Source organism: Protopterus annectens, chromosome 7.part0, assembly GCF_019279795.1.
Source record: "Protopterus annectens isolate FY-2018-M chromosome 7.part0, PAN1.0, whole genome shotgun sequence".
Lineage (NCBI taxonomy): Eukaryota > Metazoa > Chordata > Ceratodontiformes > Protopteridae > Protopterus > Protopterus annectens.
Window position 1 is genome coordinate 905,540,514 of NC_056739.1, and position 18,420 is coordinate 905,558,933.

The following is an 18,420-nucleotide window of genomic DNA, read 5'->3' on the forward strand; positions in this document are numbered from 1 at the left end:
ACTACTTGGTCATCTGTACATACATTAGCAAAACATTATAGTCTTGAGCACCTTATCCAGGGCTTGGACTTCCTTTGGAGACATCATTCTCCAAGGTTTGCTGGCATAGGCAACCCTAAGTCAGCTGGGGACTCTGTTCATTGTTTTCTAAGTATGAAAAGGACCAGAAAAATACACAAGTTATGCAGTTACCAAAATATTAAGCTTATCTGATGTCTTTACGGATATTGAAACAACTTGCCCACCTTCCCTCCTAAACTGTCAATCATAGAAAAAATAACTAAGCTAGGCATTAACCCGTATATCACTAGGTGGGTTGCAAACTGGCTCACAGATAGAACCCAGTGTGAAAGTAGCTGACTCCAAGTCAGACTGTCGACTAGTCACAAGTGGAGTCCTGCAGGGTTCGGTCCTGGGTCCTCTCCTGTTTGGTATCTACTTCTCTGAAGTCCAGGCCAACACGAAGGGACTCTGGCTGACTAAGTTTCCAGATGATTGCAAGTTGGGAGCCGTAATTAACTCCCAAAGTGATGTTGTTGACATCCTACAGAAAGGCCTCACTGAGACCAATGACTGGTGTCAGAACCATGGGGTTAAGTTCAATGCCAAAAAATGTATCATCATCCCATTTGGGAAAAACCTGGTTCCCATGAATTACCACATCGACGGTAGTCCACTGAACACAGAAGACGTCATAAGAGATCTGGCAACACAGGTTGACAGCAACCTCTCTTTTGACCACCACATTGCTACTGTGGTCAGAAAGTCTTTCTGTGTGGCACATCTCATTACTAAGGGTTGTGCATCCAGGAAGAAAGAGGTCATTGTCTCCCTCTACTCTTCCCTCATTAGGCCAGTCATCAAGTACAATGCCCCATTTGGCATGTACCTCACTAGACACCTACAACAACTGGAGAGGCCGCAAAAATACCTCACAAAGAGGATCTTAGGCCTTAAACACCTGTCCTATATGGACAGACTCAAAAAATGAACTATTCACTGTCTCCTATCGCCTACTTATTGGCGATCTCTGCTTGACTTACAAAGCCATGTCTGACCCAGCTCTGTTAGAAATGCTACATCTAAAGAAATCCCAATCCCTCTGCACTACACACTCCAGAGACCTCAACCTCAACCTCATTACCACAATCAACAGAACAAGCTGGAGGGACAGGTTCGTAACCCAGAGACTGCCCATGCTCATCACTCCAGTGGCTGTACTTGACAGAGTCACTGGGAACTGAGGTCGAGTGGCATGATGCCAGGGTAATCTTATGGGCTAGGCTTGTAAAGCCCCCAGGGCCATTAGCCTAGTACACACCTATGAACTTATTTCTGTGGGTCTTGCAAAGAATCTGTCCCCCCCCCCCGTTATGGTATGTTCTTTACTGGTTATTCACTAGTTATTGTTATGAATGGGGGTTGTTATTTTTTCATTTGATCTGGAGTGATCAGGCATGACCAGGGATTTATGAGTTGGGGGTGAAGCTCAAGCCTGTGAGGAGTGGATCCCAGGCTGAAGAGACACCCAAGGTGATCAGTTCATCGATTCTGAGTGTCCAGACAGAGACCTGATCAATTTAACATTCTGCTAAGTGCTTAACTTACAGTTTGATGTCGTCAGTCTCACTTTTATTCTCACTGATGTGTCTGATCAAATCCATTGGATCCTTCTCGACCATTTTACTAGCTTGAGGTCTTAGCAAAGCTTGCGGCCCTCTTTTACCCACAATGCAACTCCCTAGCTTCCTCAGATCTCATTTGCTGCATAGCAAAGAGGTCATTTGGTAGCTCTGAGATGTGTTTTTCATATTTATATTCTTATTACCATAGGTTTTCTGACTTTTAATATTTTTCATATCGTTCCTTACTTAATATAGTTATCCTGAGCAAGTGTTTGTGAGTTTCTTTCTATCGTAATTGTTAGCGTCCGTTTAAGTTAGAGGACATCTAACTACTCTACTTAATGTCTGTTTAAGCTAGAGGACATTTCTTTTCACTTCCAACCTTTTTCTATCCCTTAAAAAAAAAAAATATATATATATATATATATATATATATATCAAAAACAAACAAGAGGAATGCAAGTCCAACCAATGGCTTCCACAAAAACACTTTTTATTCGACAGAGAACAGGAATAAAACGTAAGCGCTTTCGCAGTGTGTCCCTCTGCTTCCTCAGACATATACATATTTGAAGTAGTGTTTCCACTTATATACTATTACCTTCAATCACTAATTTAAAGCACCTGCTCCATGCACTCTCTTCTTAAAGTCATGTAATGCATGATCAAAAACAGCATGTTGAAACACGTGTATTTTAACAAAAGATACATCTAATATAATAGAAGCACTTCAGTGTTATAAAAAGTATTATTTAAAAACATGACACAGAACAATACATATATCCACATAAAATATACATGAAAAATGTATATATATTGCAATTCTAAAAATCTGTAGTACTTGTAAAGAGAAATATATCTCACCCCCCCCCATTTTTATACATGTGTTGGAAACAATACCAAATAGTATACTAACATATGTTAGTGCTTTAGGGGTCTACTCTTTAATATTGGCTTAACAGGGACCTTGTCATTCAGACCCTTCCCAGAATCAGCCCTAAGCCTTACTATCCATTTTGTTTAATTAGTTTCTGTCCTATTCCTCATGTCACCTTGTCTACTATCCGTCTTAGTGTTTTCAGTCATGAAAAACTTAAAACTGTGCTGTCCTGTGGTGTTCTTCACATGCTTGGCTAACACATTCGTCATGACCTGCTTGTGTATGTCATACAAGTGCTCCCTGATTCTATGCTTAAATTTTCTGTCAGATGTTCTTCGTGTTTCACTGTTGCAGTCATTACATTTGGGTAATCTGCTGGCAGGTTGCCCTCAGTCGGCCTGATTAACAAAGTCTTGGGTCTTCTGTCGCTTGCTGTCCCTTCTTCCATGACATCAGGTCGTCAGGGGTATAAAACATGCAGCCGACGCCATTACATCAGTCTTTCTTGCCACGCGGTGCCTGAAGCAGAAGCAGTTTGCAAGTGCCGGTCGGCCGACTCCTGAAATTTTTGTTTTTGAGTTTCCGAACCGAAGTCTTCAACTAAAAGCTAAGTACCCCATTGGGGAAACTTTTTCTTGCTCCTTACCGATGTCAGTAAAAGTTAATAATTGCATTTCATGTGGGAAGCAAGTACCTCATAAAGATTTTCATTTGCACTGTATTCCTTGCCTAGGCCCTGACCATAACGTACCTTGCTGTCAGTTTTGTGCTAGATTTAATCAATGCACTATTAAACGTCGGTATAGTTTTGCTTCTAAATATTTTGACTCACGATTTAACTATCCAGAAATGTCGTCGGTTAGCAATCCGGCTACCAGAATACCTAAAAGACGCAAAGAAAAAGACAGAGACAGGCCGTCGAGGTCCAAAACTGACAACGCTTCTCCTAAGCCAGTCGCCAGTTCGCCGGTACTCAGTGAGGCGCTTTCGCAGCCCCTGATGCCCACTACTTTTGATTCTCAAGCCTCTACTGAGACCCATTCTGAGTCCGGTATGCCGCGAGATGCTTTAAGTATTGAACCTGCGGATGTCTCTACCTTAGATGGGTCCAGAGCCTCTGTGCAGGCACCGGCTTCTGAGGGTGTTTTCAGACCTAAAGATTTGTATATTAAACTGATGCCATCTTCAAAACTAAGGCCAAAATCTACTTCTATGTCTAAAAAACTGATGCTTGGGCCACGTGTGCAGGCCCCTATGCCTAAAAAACAAAAATGATCAAAATGGCTGAAGATTTAATTACCCTGATTAGGGGAAGCCAACCCCCCTCTGCTTAGAGACCTAGGCAAGACTTTGATTATGAATCTTCTGGACAGGATTCTATTTCTTCTGTTCCAGTAATTGCATTTTGCAGGCAAAGAAATATTCAAATATATCCATAACCGGATGATTGTCTAATTCAGGCAGAAAACAAGGACATTCTTCTAAAACATCTGGCGTTTGTAAAAAGGGTTCTAACTTGTCTAGGGTACACCATAAACGAAAAGAGGTCACAACTGGTACCCCCACAAAAAATTACATTCCTGAGTGCAAGCTTGAATACAACTGTCCAGATGACTTACCTTACACCAGAAAAGCAAATTCAATTGGTGACTTACTTCAAACAGGTGGCCACAAAAACCCAGCTATCTGCAAGACAAATTCTGCAAGCTTTGGGGTTCATGGACTCCTGCATTCTTCTAATCCCATATGCAAGACTGCATATGAGGAAACTTCAGTGGTACTTTAAAAGTTTATGGAGTCAACATTGTCACAGCCTGGAAACAATGATTCCTACCGTACCTTTACTGCAACTATTATGGTGGGCAGAGGCCTGCCACCAAAACAAGGGACTGCCATTCACTCCACCCCCTGCCACCCAAACCCTAACTCCAGCTGCATCAGACTATGCTTGGAAGGCTCATCTGGCAGGAAAGTGTATTCAGGGCAAATGGAGCCCAAATCAAATGCACCTTCATATCAATCAGAAAGAGATGCTAGCAGTACAGAATGCACTGACAGCCTTCAAGGACTACCTTCATCCAGGATAATTAATGATAAAGACAGACAACACCACAGTTATGTGGTACATAAACAAGCAGGGGGGTACACATTCCTACCCCCTTTGCAGACTAGCCATGGCATTGTGGAACATGGCCTTGACCTACCAAATACAACTACAAGCTCAATTCCTGCCAGGAAAGCTAAATACTCTGGAAGACGAACTAAGCAGAAATCTTATGGACCCACATGAATGGAAACTGGAACCACAAATTTTCAAGATGTTGACATGCAAATGGGGGAGTCCAGACTTAGATTTTTTTGCCTCATCCCAGAACTATCAGTTGGACAAATTCTGCACAAGAATTCATCTCAAAAAAGCTTGGAAAGTGGATGCTCTGTCATTCAACTGGGAAAACCTATCAGTCTATGCTTTTCCCCCTCTGCCTCTACTCTCCAAAGTTCAACTAAAAATCAGACAGGACAAACCGAAAATGATTCTGATTGCTCCAGACTGACCTCGCCAACACTGGTACCCACTCCTGCGCAATGTGGCACACCTTACACCATGGCACCTGCCTCAGACACCTTTCTTACTGTCTCAGCAGAACAACCAAATTCTGTACACTCAGCTCCAAACTTTGAATCTTACAGCGTGGCTAATCACCTAAATTCACCCTTAGCATCCCTCAGCAAACCTGTGATGGATGTCGTTTTGGAGGAGAGAAGGCCTAGTACTACAAAATCTTATGCTGACAAATGGAAAAGATTCTGTGTCTGGAACCAGTCACATGGGATAAGCACAGCAGTGCCCAATATTCCTCAGATTTTACAATACTTAACTGAGATGCTTCACAAGGGCCTGTCATTTTTCTTCCATAAAAATCCATGGCTCTGCCATTTGGCAGTGGAGCCTTTCATTATTTTTCATGCGGACAGGGTGTCTCTCAGGACTAATCCATCCTTCATGCCTAATGTGGTATCCAGTGTGGCTCTCAATCAGACCATTCATTTGCCAACTTTCTTTCCCAATCCACAGAACAAGGGGGAGCAGATTCGGCATTCATTGGATGTACACAGACAACTTAGATTTTACTTAAACAGGACAAAATCTCTAAGAAAATCTGAACAACTACTGGTGGCATTTGCTGCAGGGGTAGAGGGAAAGGCTATTTCAAAGTAAATTATTTCAAAATGGATAAGCCATTGTATTAGTTTCTGCTATATGCACCATGATAAAACTATCCCCCAGGGGATCAGATCTCATTCCACCAGGGCTGCATCTACTTCTACAGCCTTTCTCAGTGGCGTTCCTACCAGAGACATTCTAGAAGCTGCTACCTGGAGCTCAGTTCATACATTCACCAAACATTAACATTTACCTTTCTTCTCTAAATCCAGAGCTGGCTTTGCCACTGCTGTCCTGCTGGGACTTATAGCTGCTCCTAATGCTGTATAAATCCATCCTCCCAACCATAGCTTTGGGAATCTACCCAAATGTAATGACTGCAACAGTGAAACACGAAGAACATAGTACAGTTGTGTACACTTATCATAAATGTAGATGTTCGAGTGTATTCACTGTTGCAGTCCTGATTACCCACCCTCCAGCCCCCTGTTTTTCTCTTACTATACCTCTACTTTCTTTTACTATGCTTAAAAGCCTTTTTGGTGTATTTGCTTTTGTTTGGAGGTATATATTTTTTGTGTTTTGTATTTTATATATATATATATATATATATATATATATATATATATATATATATATATATATATATATATATATATATACACACACACATATTTTGCTTCCCATTTGGGGGGCACCTGACATCTTGGGCAAGAAAAACTGATGTAATGGCGTTGGCTGCATGTTTTATACCCCTGATGACCTGACGTCATGGAAGAAGGGACAGCAACCGACGCAGGACCCAAGACTTTGTTAATCAGGCCGACTGAGGGCAACCTGCCAGCAGATTACCCAAATGTATTGACTGCAACAGTGAATACACTCGAACATCTACATTTGAGGTAAGTATACACAACTGTACTTTTTGCCTACATAGAAGGCTTGACAGATTTGAAAGGAGGCAAGATACACTTTGTGCTCTGTGTCACATGTCCCATTTACTTTGAACCAAAAGGTTCTGTTTAAATCTGGATGCTAGTATTGTTTTGATGTATCAATATATTGGCAAAACTTGCATTTTCCTCATACCTTAACCTCTCCATCTCGATTCATGTTGTTATATCTGGGGTAGCATAACTGCCTTTTAATATTAGTCATATTCCTATACTCAGAATTGGGCCTAGTATATATATATATATATATATATATATATATATATATATATATATATATATATATATATATATATATAAAATATTTTATCACTCTTATTCCTTTCAATTTTCCCTTTTGGTCTATTTAAGTTAGAGGACTGTTCCAAGTGTTTTGTGTGTGCGTGTCCTTTTCTTCTTCTCCCTTTTTTTACTTTATCAGGTATGTCACAAAAGAACGAAGGGAAGCTCACTCTGGGCTTCAGAAAATATGAAAAATGTGGAAAAAAGATGCCCCTTAACAATTCACACACCCTATGTGTATATCATTTACAAAAATCGTGCTCCATCTGCCATGGATTTAACCAGAGGGCATTGCTGAAGCACAAGAATAAGCTTATTCTAAAAGGTCTGATTAGGACCCCTTTTTCTGAGACTATATCACCAGAATCGTCTTCAACAAAGTCTGACAAATTGGACACCCCACAAAAACGAGCTTCTTCGGAGCCGAGATCCTCTTCAGAGCTGAAGCAGAAAGCTCCTAAGCTGTTGGCTTCAAAGGAAATATCAGAGCAGACAACTCAAATCAGATCCAAAGCTTCTTCAGAGCAACAAATGCCCTCGGATCCGAAATTGACCTTACCCTCTGAGTTCAGATTTAGGAGCCGATCACCTTCCCTGGAACGGGTGCATTCTCTGCTCCATTCACCTTTCTAGCAAGATCAAGGTCGCCTGCACCCTTTCTAGCAAATCAAGGTCATCTACATTCGCTACTCCGTCTACCTGGAGTCTGTCCGATGAAGATGTGGATAAGGTAGTGGAGAAACTGTTAAAAGCACCATCCTTAGCCAAATTATTGTTAGATCCAAGCCCAGAGGAATCGGATCAGACACAGTCTTCCCCCTTGGTGCCTGTTCCTCCTTTGATCCATCAGTCGGATTTGGAGTTGGAAGATTCCGACATCCAACATGTGTCTGTATCGAGTCCAGGACTCATAGCTTCCTCGGATCTGGTATTGACCCCAAGTGTCTGTGCCCAGTCAGATCAGGAGACCTCTGGGACCTGACACTCTCTGGTCGGGTGAGCTCAGCCGGTTCGGAGTTTCCTGGATCTGTCCCTGCCTCTGGGGGCCTTGGCGCAGGTGAGTTCAGCTCCTACCTCGGTTTTGGAGATGTTCTTCATCTCACATTGCTGCAGTCCTTACTTATGGGTAGTCCGCTGTCCTCGGTCGGCCCGAATACCAAAGTATTAGGCTGACGTCGGTCATGGGTGCCTAGATCTGACATCAGAGCGTCAGGGTATAAAGGCGCATGACCGACGTCATATCCTCAGTCTTTTTTGCCGCATGGTCCGATGCAGAAGCAGCGTTGCAAGTGCCATTCGGCGTTCTGAAATTTTTCGTTTTGAGTTTCAGACCGATACCAAGTTGGGCTAAGTACCCGTTGGGAATATTTTTGTTTTTCTTGCCTCAGTTACTTACGGATGTCAGAAAAAGTGAATAATTGTATTTCTTGTGGGAAACAGATACCGCATAGGGATTACCACCGCTTTGTATTCCTTGTTTGGGACCCGCGCACGACGTAGTTGGGTGTCGGTTTTGTGCTAGGTTTAATAAGCGCACTATAAAACGGAGGTTAGATTGTGCTAGGTTAGTCTTTGGCAAGAGGTGTAATTATAATATGCCGTTGGATGTTCCGACACCTGCTTCTACTAAGAAGCGCAAAGACAAATCTTTAAAGCCTAGGCAGGATGATTCGTCCGTTTCGGACGCCGGACCTTTAGAAGCTACAGCTCAACAGGTGGATCCGGCTGAAGTTTCTGTTGAGTCCCAGGGGGAAACTTTGATTTTACAAGATGTGGCCTCTCAGGAGGCAGGTCAGGCTGAAGGGGCCTCTCAGGTTACTATTCTCCCTTCTATGCCTAAGGTGGTTAGGCCTTCTGCTACTGTTTCTAAGGCTCCTTCTAAGGGCAGGTCTGTTTTGCCTTCCTCTGGTGTCAGTTCTGGTTCTTCAGGGTCTGTGCCTAAAAGCACATGCTTAAAATGGCAGAGGATTTGATTACTTTAATTAGAGGTTCTATGCCCCCTCCTGATAAGAGGCCCAGGATGGAGCCAGAGTTGGAAAGTTTGGAGCAGGCCTCAGATGATTCAGAGTCTTCTGCTGAAGACATTCAAGATTTCCCTCCTTATTCTGATTCTGATGCAGAGGATTCCACTCCTTCTGCTTCTCCTCCAGAGGATTTTTCATTTTCAGAAACTCTGCATTCCATGAGGGAGCATTTTAAGTGGGAGGGACAGGATTACTCTGATTCACGGAAGAGGCTTAGGGAGTTCTTGTTTTTACCACAGCATAGACCCTTAGCTATACCTCCGGTTTTGGATGTTGTTTCAGATGTTTTCTCGGAAGCTTCCCTTAATCCAGATTCTGTGCCTCCTGCCCCAGTTAAACCGGACAGGTATTACAGGGTGCCTGAGGCTCATAAATATCTGTATAAGAGTCCTAGGGCAGACCCAGAAACTATTAGTCAGGGGCCTAAGGGTGTTAGAGCCTCTGTTGTTAAGAATCCGGTTCCTCTGGATAAGGAAGCTAGAGCTTTGGATAGATGGGGTAAGAAGGTGTATACCTCTTCTACTTTAGCAATGAGAGCTTTGAACTGCCAGTTTCATATGTTGAAGTATCAGAATTTCCTCCTTTCTCAGCTAAGATCTAAAGTGGATGCTTTGGCAGAGGGCATAGAGTGTAAAGAATTGCAGGATTTAGTGCATGTTTCTGAACAGGTGGGTAACCACTCTTTGCAATGTGGTTTTGATGCTTTACAGGCTTCTTCTAGGGTGGCTGCCACTGGTTCAGTTATTCGTAGGCACGCCTGGCTTAAGGATCAGAATTTGTCTGAGCATGTTAAGTCTAGAATTCTGGATGCCCTTTACAGTCTGAAGTTTTGTTTGGTCCTCCTGTGGAGTCTGTCTTAAAGAAAATGGAAGACAAGGCTAAGTCTATGCAGACTGTTAAAGATTTTTGCAGGTACAACCTCCAAAGTTTAGTAGAAATTGGCCTACTAAGGGTGGGCGTACCCTTCTTCTGATTCTCAGTCTAGGGGTAGATCTAGGCGTGGTAGGGGCAGAGCTCAGAGTACCTTCAGGCCGAGACAATGGAGTTCGCCTGCTCAATCTGCTGGTGAGGGCAGGGGCCAGTCCTTTCGTAAACAGGCCCAATGACCTGCATTTTCAGCTGCCAGATTCTTCTTGCCTGGCAGCTCCTTTGGGAGGAAAGTTGGCTCTTTTCAAGCAAAATTGGCATTTAGTCACCCAGGACAAATGGGTATTGGACATTATAAACCAAGGTTACAAGTTCTATTTTCACACCATGCCTCCTTTCAAAGGCATGCCAGACGTTCCTCCTCGGCAAAGGATAGAGGCTCACAGACAAATTTCTTTACTTCTTCAAATAGGAGCTATACAGCCAGTTCCTCTGTCAGAAGTGGGCCTAGGATTTTATTCTCGCCTGTTTCTAGTTCCAAAGAAAGGGAACACGTGGAGACCAATTTTGGATTTATCTATCCTCAACACTTACCTGGACATTCCAAAGTTCAAGATGCTGACTTTACAGCAACTTTTACCTCTGTTGGGAAAAGATCACTGGATGGTTACTCTGGATCTCAAAGAGGCTTACCTTCATGTTAATATCAGGCCCAGTTGCAGGAGGTACCTGCGTTTTCGGGCTGGAAATTTACATTATCAGTTCTCTGCATTGCCCTTTGGCTTATCTACTGCGCCCAGAGTGTTCACAAAGGTTCTGGCTCCAGTGATAGCATTTTTCAGACTAAGAGGAATACAGATTTATCCTTATTTGGACGACTGCCTGATTATTGCACAAGAAAAGGACGAACTTCTTCATCATCTACAGTATGTGATGGCAGTGTTAAGATGCCTAGGGTATTCTGTGAACGAAACAAAGTCCAGTCTAGTACCCTCTCAGGACATGTGCTTTCTGGGTGTGAGACTGAATACAGCTTCCCAGATGGCCTTTTGACCCCGGACAAACAAAGAAGCCTTTCTCTTTATTTCCAGCAAATGTCTCTACGGTCCAGGCTGACTGCAAGGACAGTCCTTCAAGCCTTGGGGTTCATGGCATCTTGTATTCTGGTGCTTCCCAATGCCAAATTGCATATGAGGAAGCTTCAATGGTATCTCAAAATGTGTGGACACAGCACTGCCAAGATCTAGACACTGTCATTCAGATAATACCTTGCATTCAGAAGGAGATTTGTGGTGGGCTCAGGAATGTCACCTAAACAAGGGACTCTCTGTGACCCGGCCAGAGGCGAGTCAGATTCTAACGACAGATGCCTCGGACAAGGCTTGGGGAGCACACCTCAATGGAAAATGGGTGCAAAACACGTGGCCTGTCAAACTCCAACATTTGCATATCAACTTGAAGGAAATGTTAGCAGTCCAGTTTGCATTGATGGCTTTCAAAGATTTACTTCACCCAGGGCAGGTGTTGATTCAAACAGACAACACTACTGTCATGTGGTACATCAACAAGCAGGGGAACCCATTCTTACCCTCTTTGCAGGCAAGCGATGATTCTGTGGGAAACTGTTCTCAATCTACACCTCAATCTTCAGGCAAGGTTTCTACCAGGAGCACAGAACTCCTTAGCAGATGTATTGAGCAGACAAATAGTGGATCCTCACGAGTGGAAATTGGATCCTCATGTATTTCAACAGTTGACAGTGTTATGGGGAACTCCAGACATAGATCTGTTCGCTTCTCCACTAAATTACCAGTTGCCAAAGTTTTGCACAAAATGTTTCATCACACAGCTTGGAAGGTGGACGCTCTATCATTCAGTTGGAACAATCTGCATGTATATGCCTTTCCACCTCTGCCTCTTCTTCCCAAGGTACTTTTGAAGGCCAGACAAGACAAGCCAACCATGATTTTGATAGCACCGGATTGGCCTCGACAACACTGGTACCCACTACTGAGGAGTTTAGTACGAGAACCTCCATGGCCTCTGCCTTTGATTCCGCACCTTTTGTCACAAGAGGACACTCACTTCCTCAATGTCAAGATTCAGTCTCTGCATCTAACAGCCTGGCATATTCTGTTTTAGACTCTGGAGGGTCTCAGCTTCCACAACAAGTTTTGAATGTTATTTTGGAGGCCAGGAGGCCTAGTACCAGGAAAGTTTACGCTGATAAATGGAGGAGATTTTTTATTTGGAGCAAAGGAAAGGACCTTGATGTCTCCAAACCTGATTTAAGTGTTTCTCTTCAATATCTTACTGAGCTATTGGACAAGGGTTTGTCTTTCTCCTCAATAAAGGTTCATGCTGCAGCCATTTCTGCTCACTATGATTGTGACCCTCCTTTATTCTCTCATCCTTGGTTTAAGCAATTTCTTAGAGGGGCAAAGAATATAAGACCCCCACGTAGAGCTCCTACTCCTGCTTGGGATCTCAATTTTGTGTTGGAAAAACTTACTCTACAACCTTTTGAGCCTGCAGCTACTGCCGAGTTAAAGTATTTGTCATGGAAAACTGCTTTTTGTTGGCCATTACCTCTGCAAGAAGGGTTTCTGAATTACAGGCCCTCATGGCAGTGGAGCCTTTCCTGATTTTTCATAAGGATAGGGTATCTTTGCGTACTAATCCTTCCTTTATGCCTAAAGTGGTTTCTAGTGTGGCCTTAAATCAAACTATTCATTTGCCTACTTTTTATGCAAACCCCCAAAATAAAGGGGAGAAAATTTTGCATACTTTGGATATTCACAGGCAGTTGCGTTATTATTTGAGCAGAACCAAGGAGTTCAGACAGTCTCAGCAATTGTTTGTTTCTTTTGCTTTGGGTTCACAGGGTAAACCTGTTTCAAAACAAACTATTTCTAAATGGATTGGGTTTTGTATTTCTTTCTGTTACTCCCATCATGGTAAGGAGATTCCTGCTGGAATCAGGCCTCATTCCACTAGGGCTACTGCTACTTCTACGGCCTTTCTAAGGGGGGTAGCTACAAAAGACATTTTGGAGGCAGCTACTTGGAGTTCAGTGCATACCTTTTCTAAACATTACCACCTTCCTCTTTATTCTAAGTCTAGGGCTGGATTTGCCACTGCAATTTTACAAGGCATTTTAGCGGCCCCTAATGCTTTATGATTTTTACCATCCTCCCTTTCCCGTTACTTTGGGATTCTACCCATAAGTAAGGACTGCAGCAATGTGAGATGAAGAACATAGTACAGTTTTGTACCTACCATAAATGTAGATGTTCGAAGATCCACATTGCTGCAGTCCAATTTACCCTCCCTCCTTCCCCACTGTAGTTTGACTTGGTGCTATGCTTTAGGTGATGGTTGTTGTTGGGCATGTTTTTGGGAGGTATTCTGTTTTTAGCTGTGGCCTTTCTGGTTTGGCCTTCTGACATCTGGGGCAAGAAAAGACTGAGGATATGACGTCGGTCATGCACCTTTATACCCTGATGCTCTGATGTCAGATCTAGGCGCCCATGACCGACGTCAGCCTAATACTTTGGTATTCGGGCCGACCGAGGACAGCGGACTACCCATAAGTAAGGACTGCAGCAATGTGGATCTTCGAACATCTACATTTATGGTAGGTACAAAACTGTACTTTTCCAAGGTTCCATCAGCTCCGACATCTCGTTTGTCGGATCCAGAGGCTCCTCAAGGCAGAGATGGACTGCCTTTGAAGTTATGAGGAGGATTCTGACTACTTCTCAGTCTGAGACACAATCTCTGTCGGTTATTCCTCCAAGTTCTGTCCAGGTGTCTTTGTCTACTCACCTACCCTCTTCACAGGTCCACAGAGACCCTAGGCCTCAGGATGCCCAACAGGGGACTCCCCCTCTTCTGAAACCTCCCCAGAATGTCCCACTGAGGAGGTCCCTTGGAAGAGGACATGGAAGAGGAAGCATCTCGACTCCCCAAAGGAGTCCTTCACGTCTGATACTGACCTTGATGAAGCAGAAGGTTCCCCACGGTCACCTCCTGAAGATGTCTCCTTTGGAGACATCCTGGAAATGTTAAAACAGAGAGGTGACTGGCAGTTCACCTCCCTTTTGGCTGAGGAGTTGGTTTACCTGAAGACCTTTGGATCTCGTCCTTCAACCTCTTGGGTGGCCCCTCCTTCTGCTGAGCTTATTGAGTTAATCTCTTGGAAAACATGGGAGACTCCAGACACCATAGAGCATACTCCTAGGAGGCAAAGAAAATATATTACAGCCACTAAGGACAAGAACTTTTTGACAAAAAGTGTAGCAGTTGATGCCATGGTCGTGGCAGTGGACACTAAAAAGGAGCTTTCTGAGACCTTCTCCTTTATCCACCTTCCGAATAAGGATTCCAGGACCATGAATAGGTATGGGAAGTGTGTCTTTTCATCAGCAACCTTTGCCTTGCGGTCACTGAATTATCTTATCCACTTCACTAGATTGCAGAGGGACCCACTAAAGGAACTGTCAGACACCCTCTTTTTTAATTTCTCCAAGTCTTTTGGGTTTCTAGTACCATGACGGGAATGGACCCCATTCCTATTTCAAAGTACGATTAAAGTTCATGAAATTAGTATTGCTTCACTCATTGATGTCAGCCAGTAGTGCTTTTCTCAGCACCCGCAATATACCCAGTAATGACTTCTTCTGCAATTCGTACAGAGTTACATGTATTGGTAGCATATCTAAATACGACTGTAGACTCTTTTTTATAAGACCTGTTGCTCTTACTACTATTGGAACTGTCTTGGTATCTTTCTTCCATGTTGCTCTCATTTCTGCCTACAAATCCTGATATGTTTTGACTTGTGTCTCTCTGGACACAGGACATTGTAGTCATTTTATGTGGCGATTTCAATGATCAATGCTAGTCTTGTCTTCTTTTTCTGGACCACTATATCTGGTTTTCTAGCCTCTATCTCCCTCCACTGAGCTGTAGCTGATGTGGTGGCAGATAAGGTCAATGCTCAGATTGCCACCCTAAATTCCGTTGTGAACTTGTCCATGAGGCTTGTATCATATGTAGCAGATGGAACGAGTAGGGCAGCAGGTTCAGGCATCTTTTCTGCACCCATGCATTCTATTCTAGAATTCTTGGCAAAACTTTTCAATGAAGGAGCTGCTGCAGCTACTATTAGAGTACAGTTTGCAGCAATTTCCAACTTCCATATAGTAGAGAATGGTGCTGGTATCATGTCGCACAAACTTTGTAAAGCTTTTTTGAAAGGAACTGCTATGATGAGACCACCTTATAAAAATCGCCCCCCCCCCCCCGGGTTCTCAACTTCATTTTGTCTAAGATCATTTGTCCCCCTTTTGAGCCTTCTGCGACATGCGACTTGAAATACCTCTTCTAGAAAACACTATTTCTAGTGGTTATTACTTCAGCCAGAAGAATTTGTGAATTACAGCCTTTGTCAGCTAAGCCCCCTTACCTAATTTTTCATAAGGACAGAGTTTCTTTACACAATAACGCCTCTTTTCTAACAAAGGTTGTGTCAGAAAGTAACCTCAACCAATCTATAAGCTACCAGTTTTCTTCCCTAACTTCCAAAATAAAGGAGAATATTCACTGCATATCTTAGACAGTTACGTTTCTACTTACGTAGAACTTCCGATATTAAGAAAGCAGATCAGCACTTCTCTTCATCTGTTATTGTGATATTAAAAAAGCTCAACCAGTTACTAAAGTTACCTTATCTAAATGGCTTATACTATGTATATCTTACATTTATAAGTCAAGAAACAGACCACTGCCAAATACTGTTGAAGCTCATTCCACAAAGTATGTGGCTATGTTTGTGTCTTTTCAAGCTAGATTATTTATTTTATTTATTTATTTTACATTTGTTTACCAGGGAGATCCGACTGGACAGAGCTGTCCGTTTTCAGCGGAGGCCCGGGGAGAAAAGCTCCAGAAGAATTGCTAACATACCATACATAAGACATTTACATGAGCATTGTGGTTTACACATTTACTTATAAAAATATAGCAGGTAATAACATATGATTGCATAAGATATTTATATAAGCGCAGAGATTACCATTGGATAACATCTGTGCTGCAGCAACTTGGGCCAAACCTCATAACTTTATTACTCTTTACAAAGTGGATTTGCCCTCTAGGAGTAGAGCATCTTTTTGTTCTGTGGTTCTGAGGAATAGTCTCCCATGAGCCACCCAAGAGACAGATTGCTTGGGACGCGGTCCCATCAGTGAGAATAAAGGTAAGATTGACAACATCACATAAAGAACTTATGTACTTACCATAACATTCCATGTGTGTTGTCCATCATGCCCTTTATTCTCACAACCCTCCCACCATACCCCCTGCTGATACTCTTGGGAGAGCAAGTCACAAAATTTGGATTTGGATTTTATTGGGCCATATAGCCTCAGAAATCTTTCTCTTGTGTATGTTTTGAGAGATACATTCACACACACACACACACACACACATTTATATATATATATATATATATATATATATATATATATATATATATACATACACATATATACATATATACATACACACACATATATATTTTTATTGTATGACACTGCTAGGGGCAAACCAGATCTGAGGAAGCTAGGGGGTTGCATTAAGGGTAAAAAATGCCCACGAGCTTTGCTGAATACCTTGAACTAGTAAAATGGGCGAGACAATTCTGACGGATCGAATCTGAACCATCAGTGAGAAAAAAGGGCGAGATGGACAACACACATGGAACATTATGGTAAGTACATAATTTATTTTTTTTTTATATTGTTAACTGAATAAAACTTCCAAGAATGCAACATATGCAAAACTTAACTAGATAATAGATACAAGGATGTATGAATAACAATAACAACTGTGAGTACATTTAAAAAGAAAAGCAGCGTTCACAAATTTGTCTGAGAGTTCAGAACTTTCAGGAATAAAGTAATGTCATCTTGACGTAAACTTGGGAAAATAGTGGCTTTCCACGTGCCCTGTGGTTCAGCTATTGTCAGTATGACTCATACTCTAGGATTTGCCCTTCCAAATGATAATTTGACATTAGCACACTATGCCTTTCCATCACACACAACAGTTTATATTGTCAAATGGCTGTTTACTAGTATTCATTTTTCTTTTCTTTTGTCATAGCAGTAATGTTGCAAAATTTTCTTATTTGATGTCCATTTTTCCATATTTTGTTAAAAAAGAAATCTGGGCTGTAATTGAAAATCATCCTTTTTCTGTCAGCTCACCTAGTTTGTTAGGAAACAAATCAGTAGCAGAATGCAGTGATTAGATGTCTTGCATTTGCACTGGTATTACTACATCAGATATGTTATTTTTTCTACAGTTTTTCAATATATTCTTAGTTCAGATATGTTATTTCTGTCTGCAGTTCTTCAGTATAATTTGCTGTTATACCTGTACAGGTGATGATGATGATGATGAACCGGAGTTACCAGCAGGCCCTCGACCACGAAGACTGTCTGAACTAAACATGAAGGAGAAAATTACACCCATCCCAGAAGGCAGTGCTTTCTTCATATTGAGCAGTACCAATCCGTATGTATGATGCAGCTGACAGTTAAGTTGTTTGCTGTGTTGTTTCATTTAGTTAGATTTATCATCATTGGCTTTGCCTTCTGCTAAAGTTAATCCACATGCACTAGTCACAGTGTTTTCCATTCTCTTGTTACATACTTGGGAGCTATTCATATGCCCTCCCTTTGTTCCTTTTTATTCAGCCATTCCATTTTCTCTTGCCAGTCTTTTTAATCTCCTCTGATTGATTGTTATAATTATCATTCAGTATTTTATATGCTGTACAGATTATCCTTTTTTAACAGCAACTTCCGATGTAGACTCAACTATAAACTCAATGCGGGCTGGTGTTTTATTTAACATTCTCCTGTCGCTTTCTGTTTGCTTGTATTCTGTTATCAAACCCTAATAGGACAGGCAGTCTCTAACCTGCAGTCCAGACTTCTGCTTGACCTGTTCCTCTCTGTTACTTTTACTTCTCTGGTTATCTTATCCCAAAACCTTGGTTTCTGTACTCATTTTCTCCAGTAAATTCTACTCCCTCTTTCCTGCCTTATGTACCCCTACCTGCAAGTCATCCCTATTAGAAAATATTATTTCTCTATTCCTATGTTTTATCAAAAATAAATGTGGCATGGTTATGTATAATGGAGTCATTAAATAATCAAATACCTAATCACAAATTGCCAAACTACTTATGCAGCTGAGTAGTAACATGGAAGGGATGACTTTTAAACTGAGCTCTAGAAATTGGACTGTATTTCTGAAAACTTTGTAAGATAAAGAAAATACATGGGTATGTCTTGCAGAAAGGGGAATATGGATGTTTTAAAGGAAAGAGAAAGTGAAGGAAATGGGTTTGTCACTGATGCTTGATAAACCTAATACTGGTGGGAGAAGAGCGTTATTGGGGTGAATAGACCTGTGTTTTTTAAAGGACATACTGAGACAAGTTTAGTTGTAATCAGAACTACAGGTTCCACTCTGCCTAACAAGAAACTAAGCAAATTCTTAGATAAAATCAAGTATAAACTACCTGTTCTACTTAAAAATCTGTTTT

At 42.0% G+C, this 18,420-nt stretch overlaps 1 protein-coding gene across 1 annotated transcript in view; it reads left to right on the forward strand.

Moving 5' to 3' along the window:
* CACNA1D (calcium voltage-gated channel subunit alpha1 D) overlaps positions 1-18,420 on the forward strand; it is a 5,051,180-nt gene that overhangs the window by 2,753,439 nt on the left and 2,279,321 nt on the right. Inside the window, exon 19 of the mRNA XM_044077483.1 lies at positions 17,249-17,381. Within this exon, the coding sequence (XP_043933418.1) occupies positions 17,249-17,381 (133 nt within the window). The remainder of the gene's footprint in view (positions 1-17,248; positions 17,382-18,420) is intronic.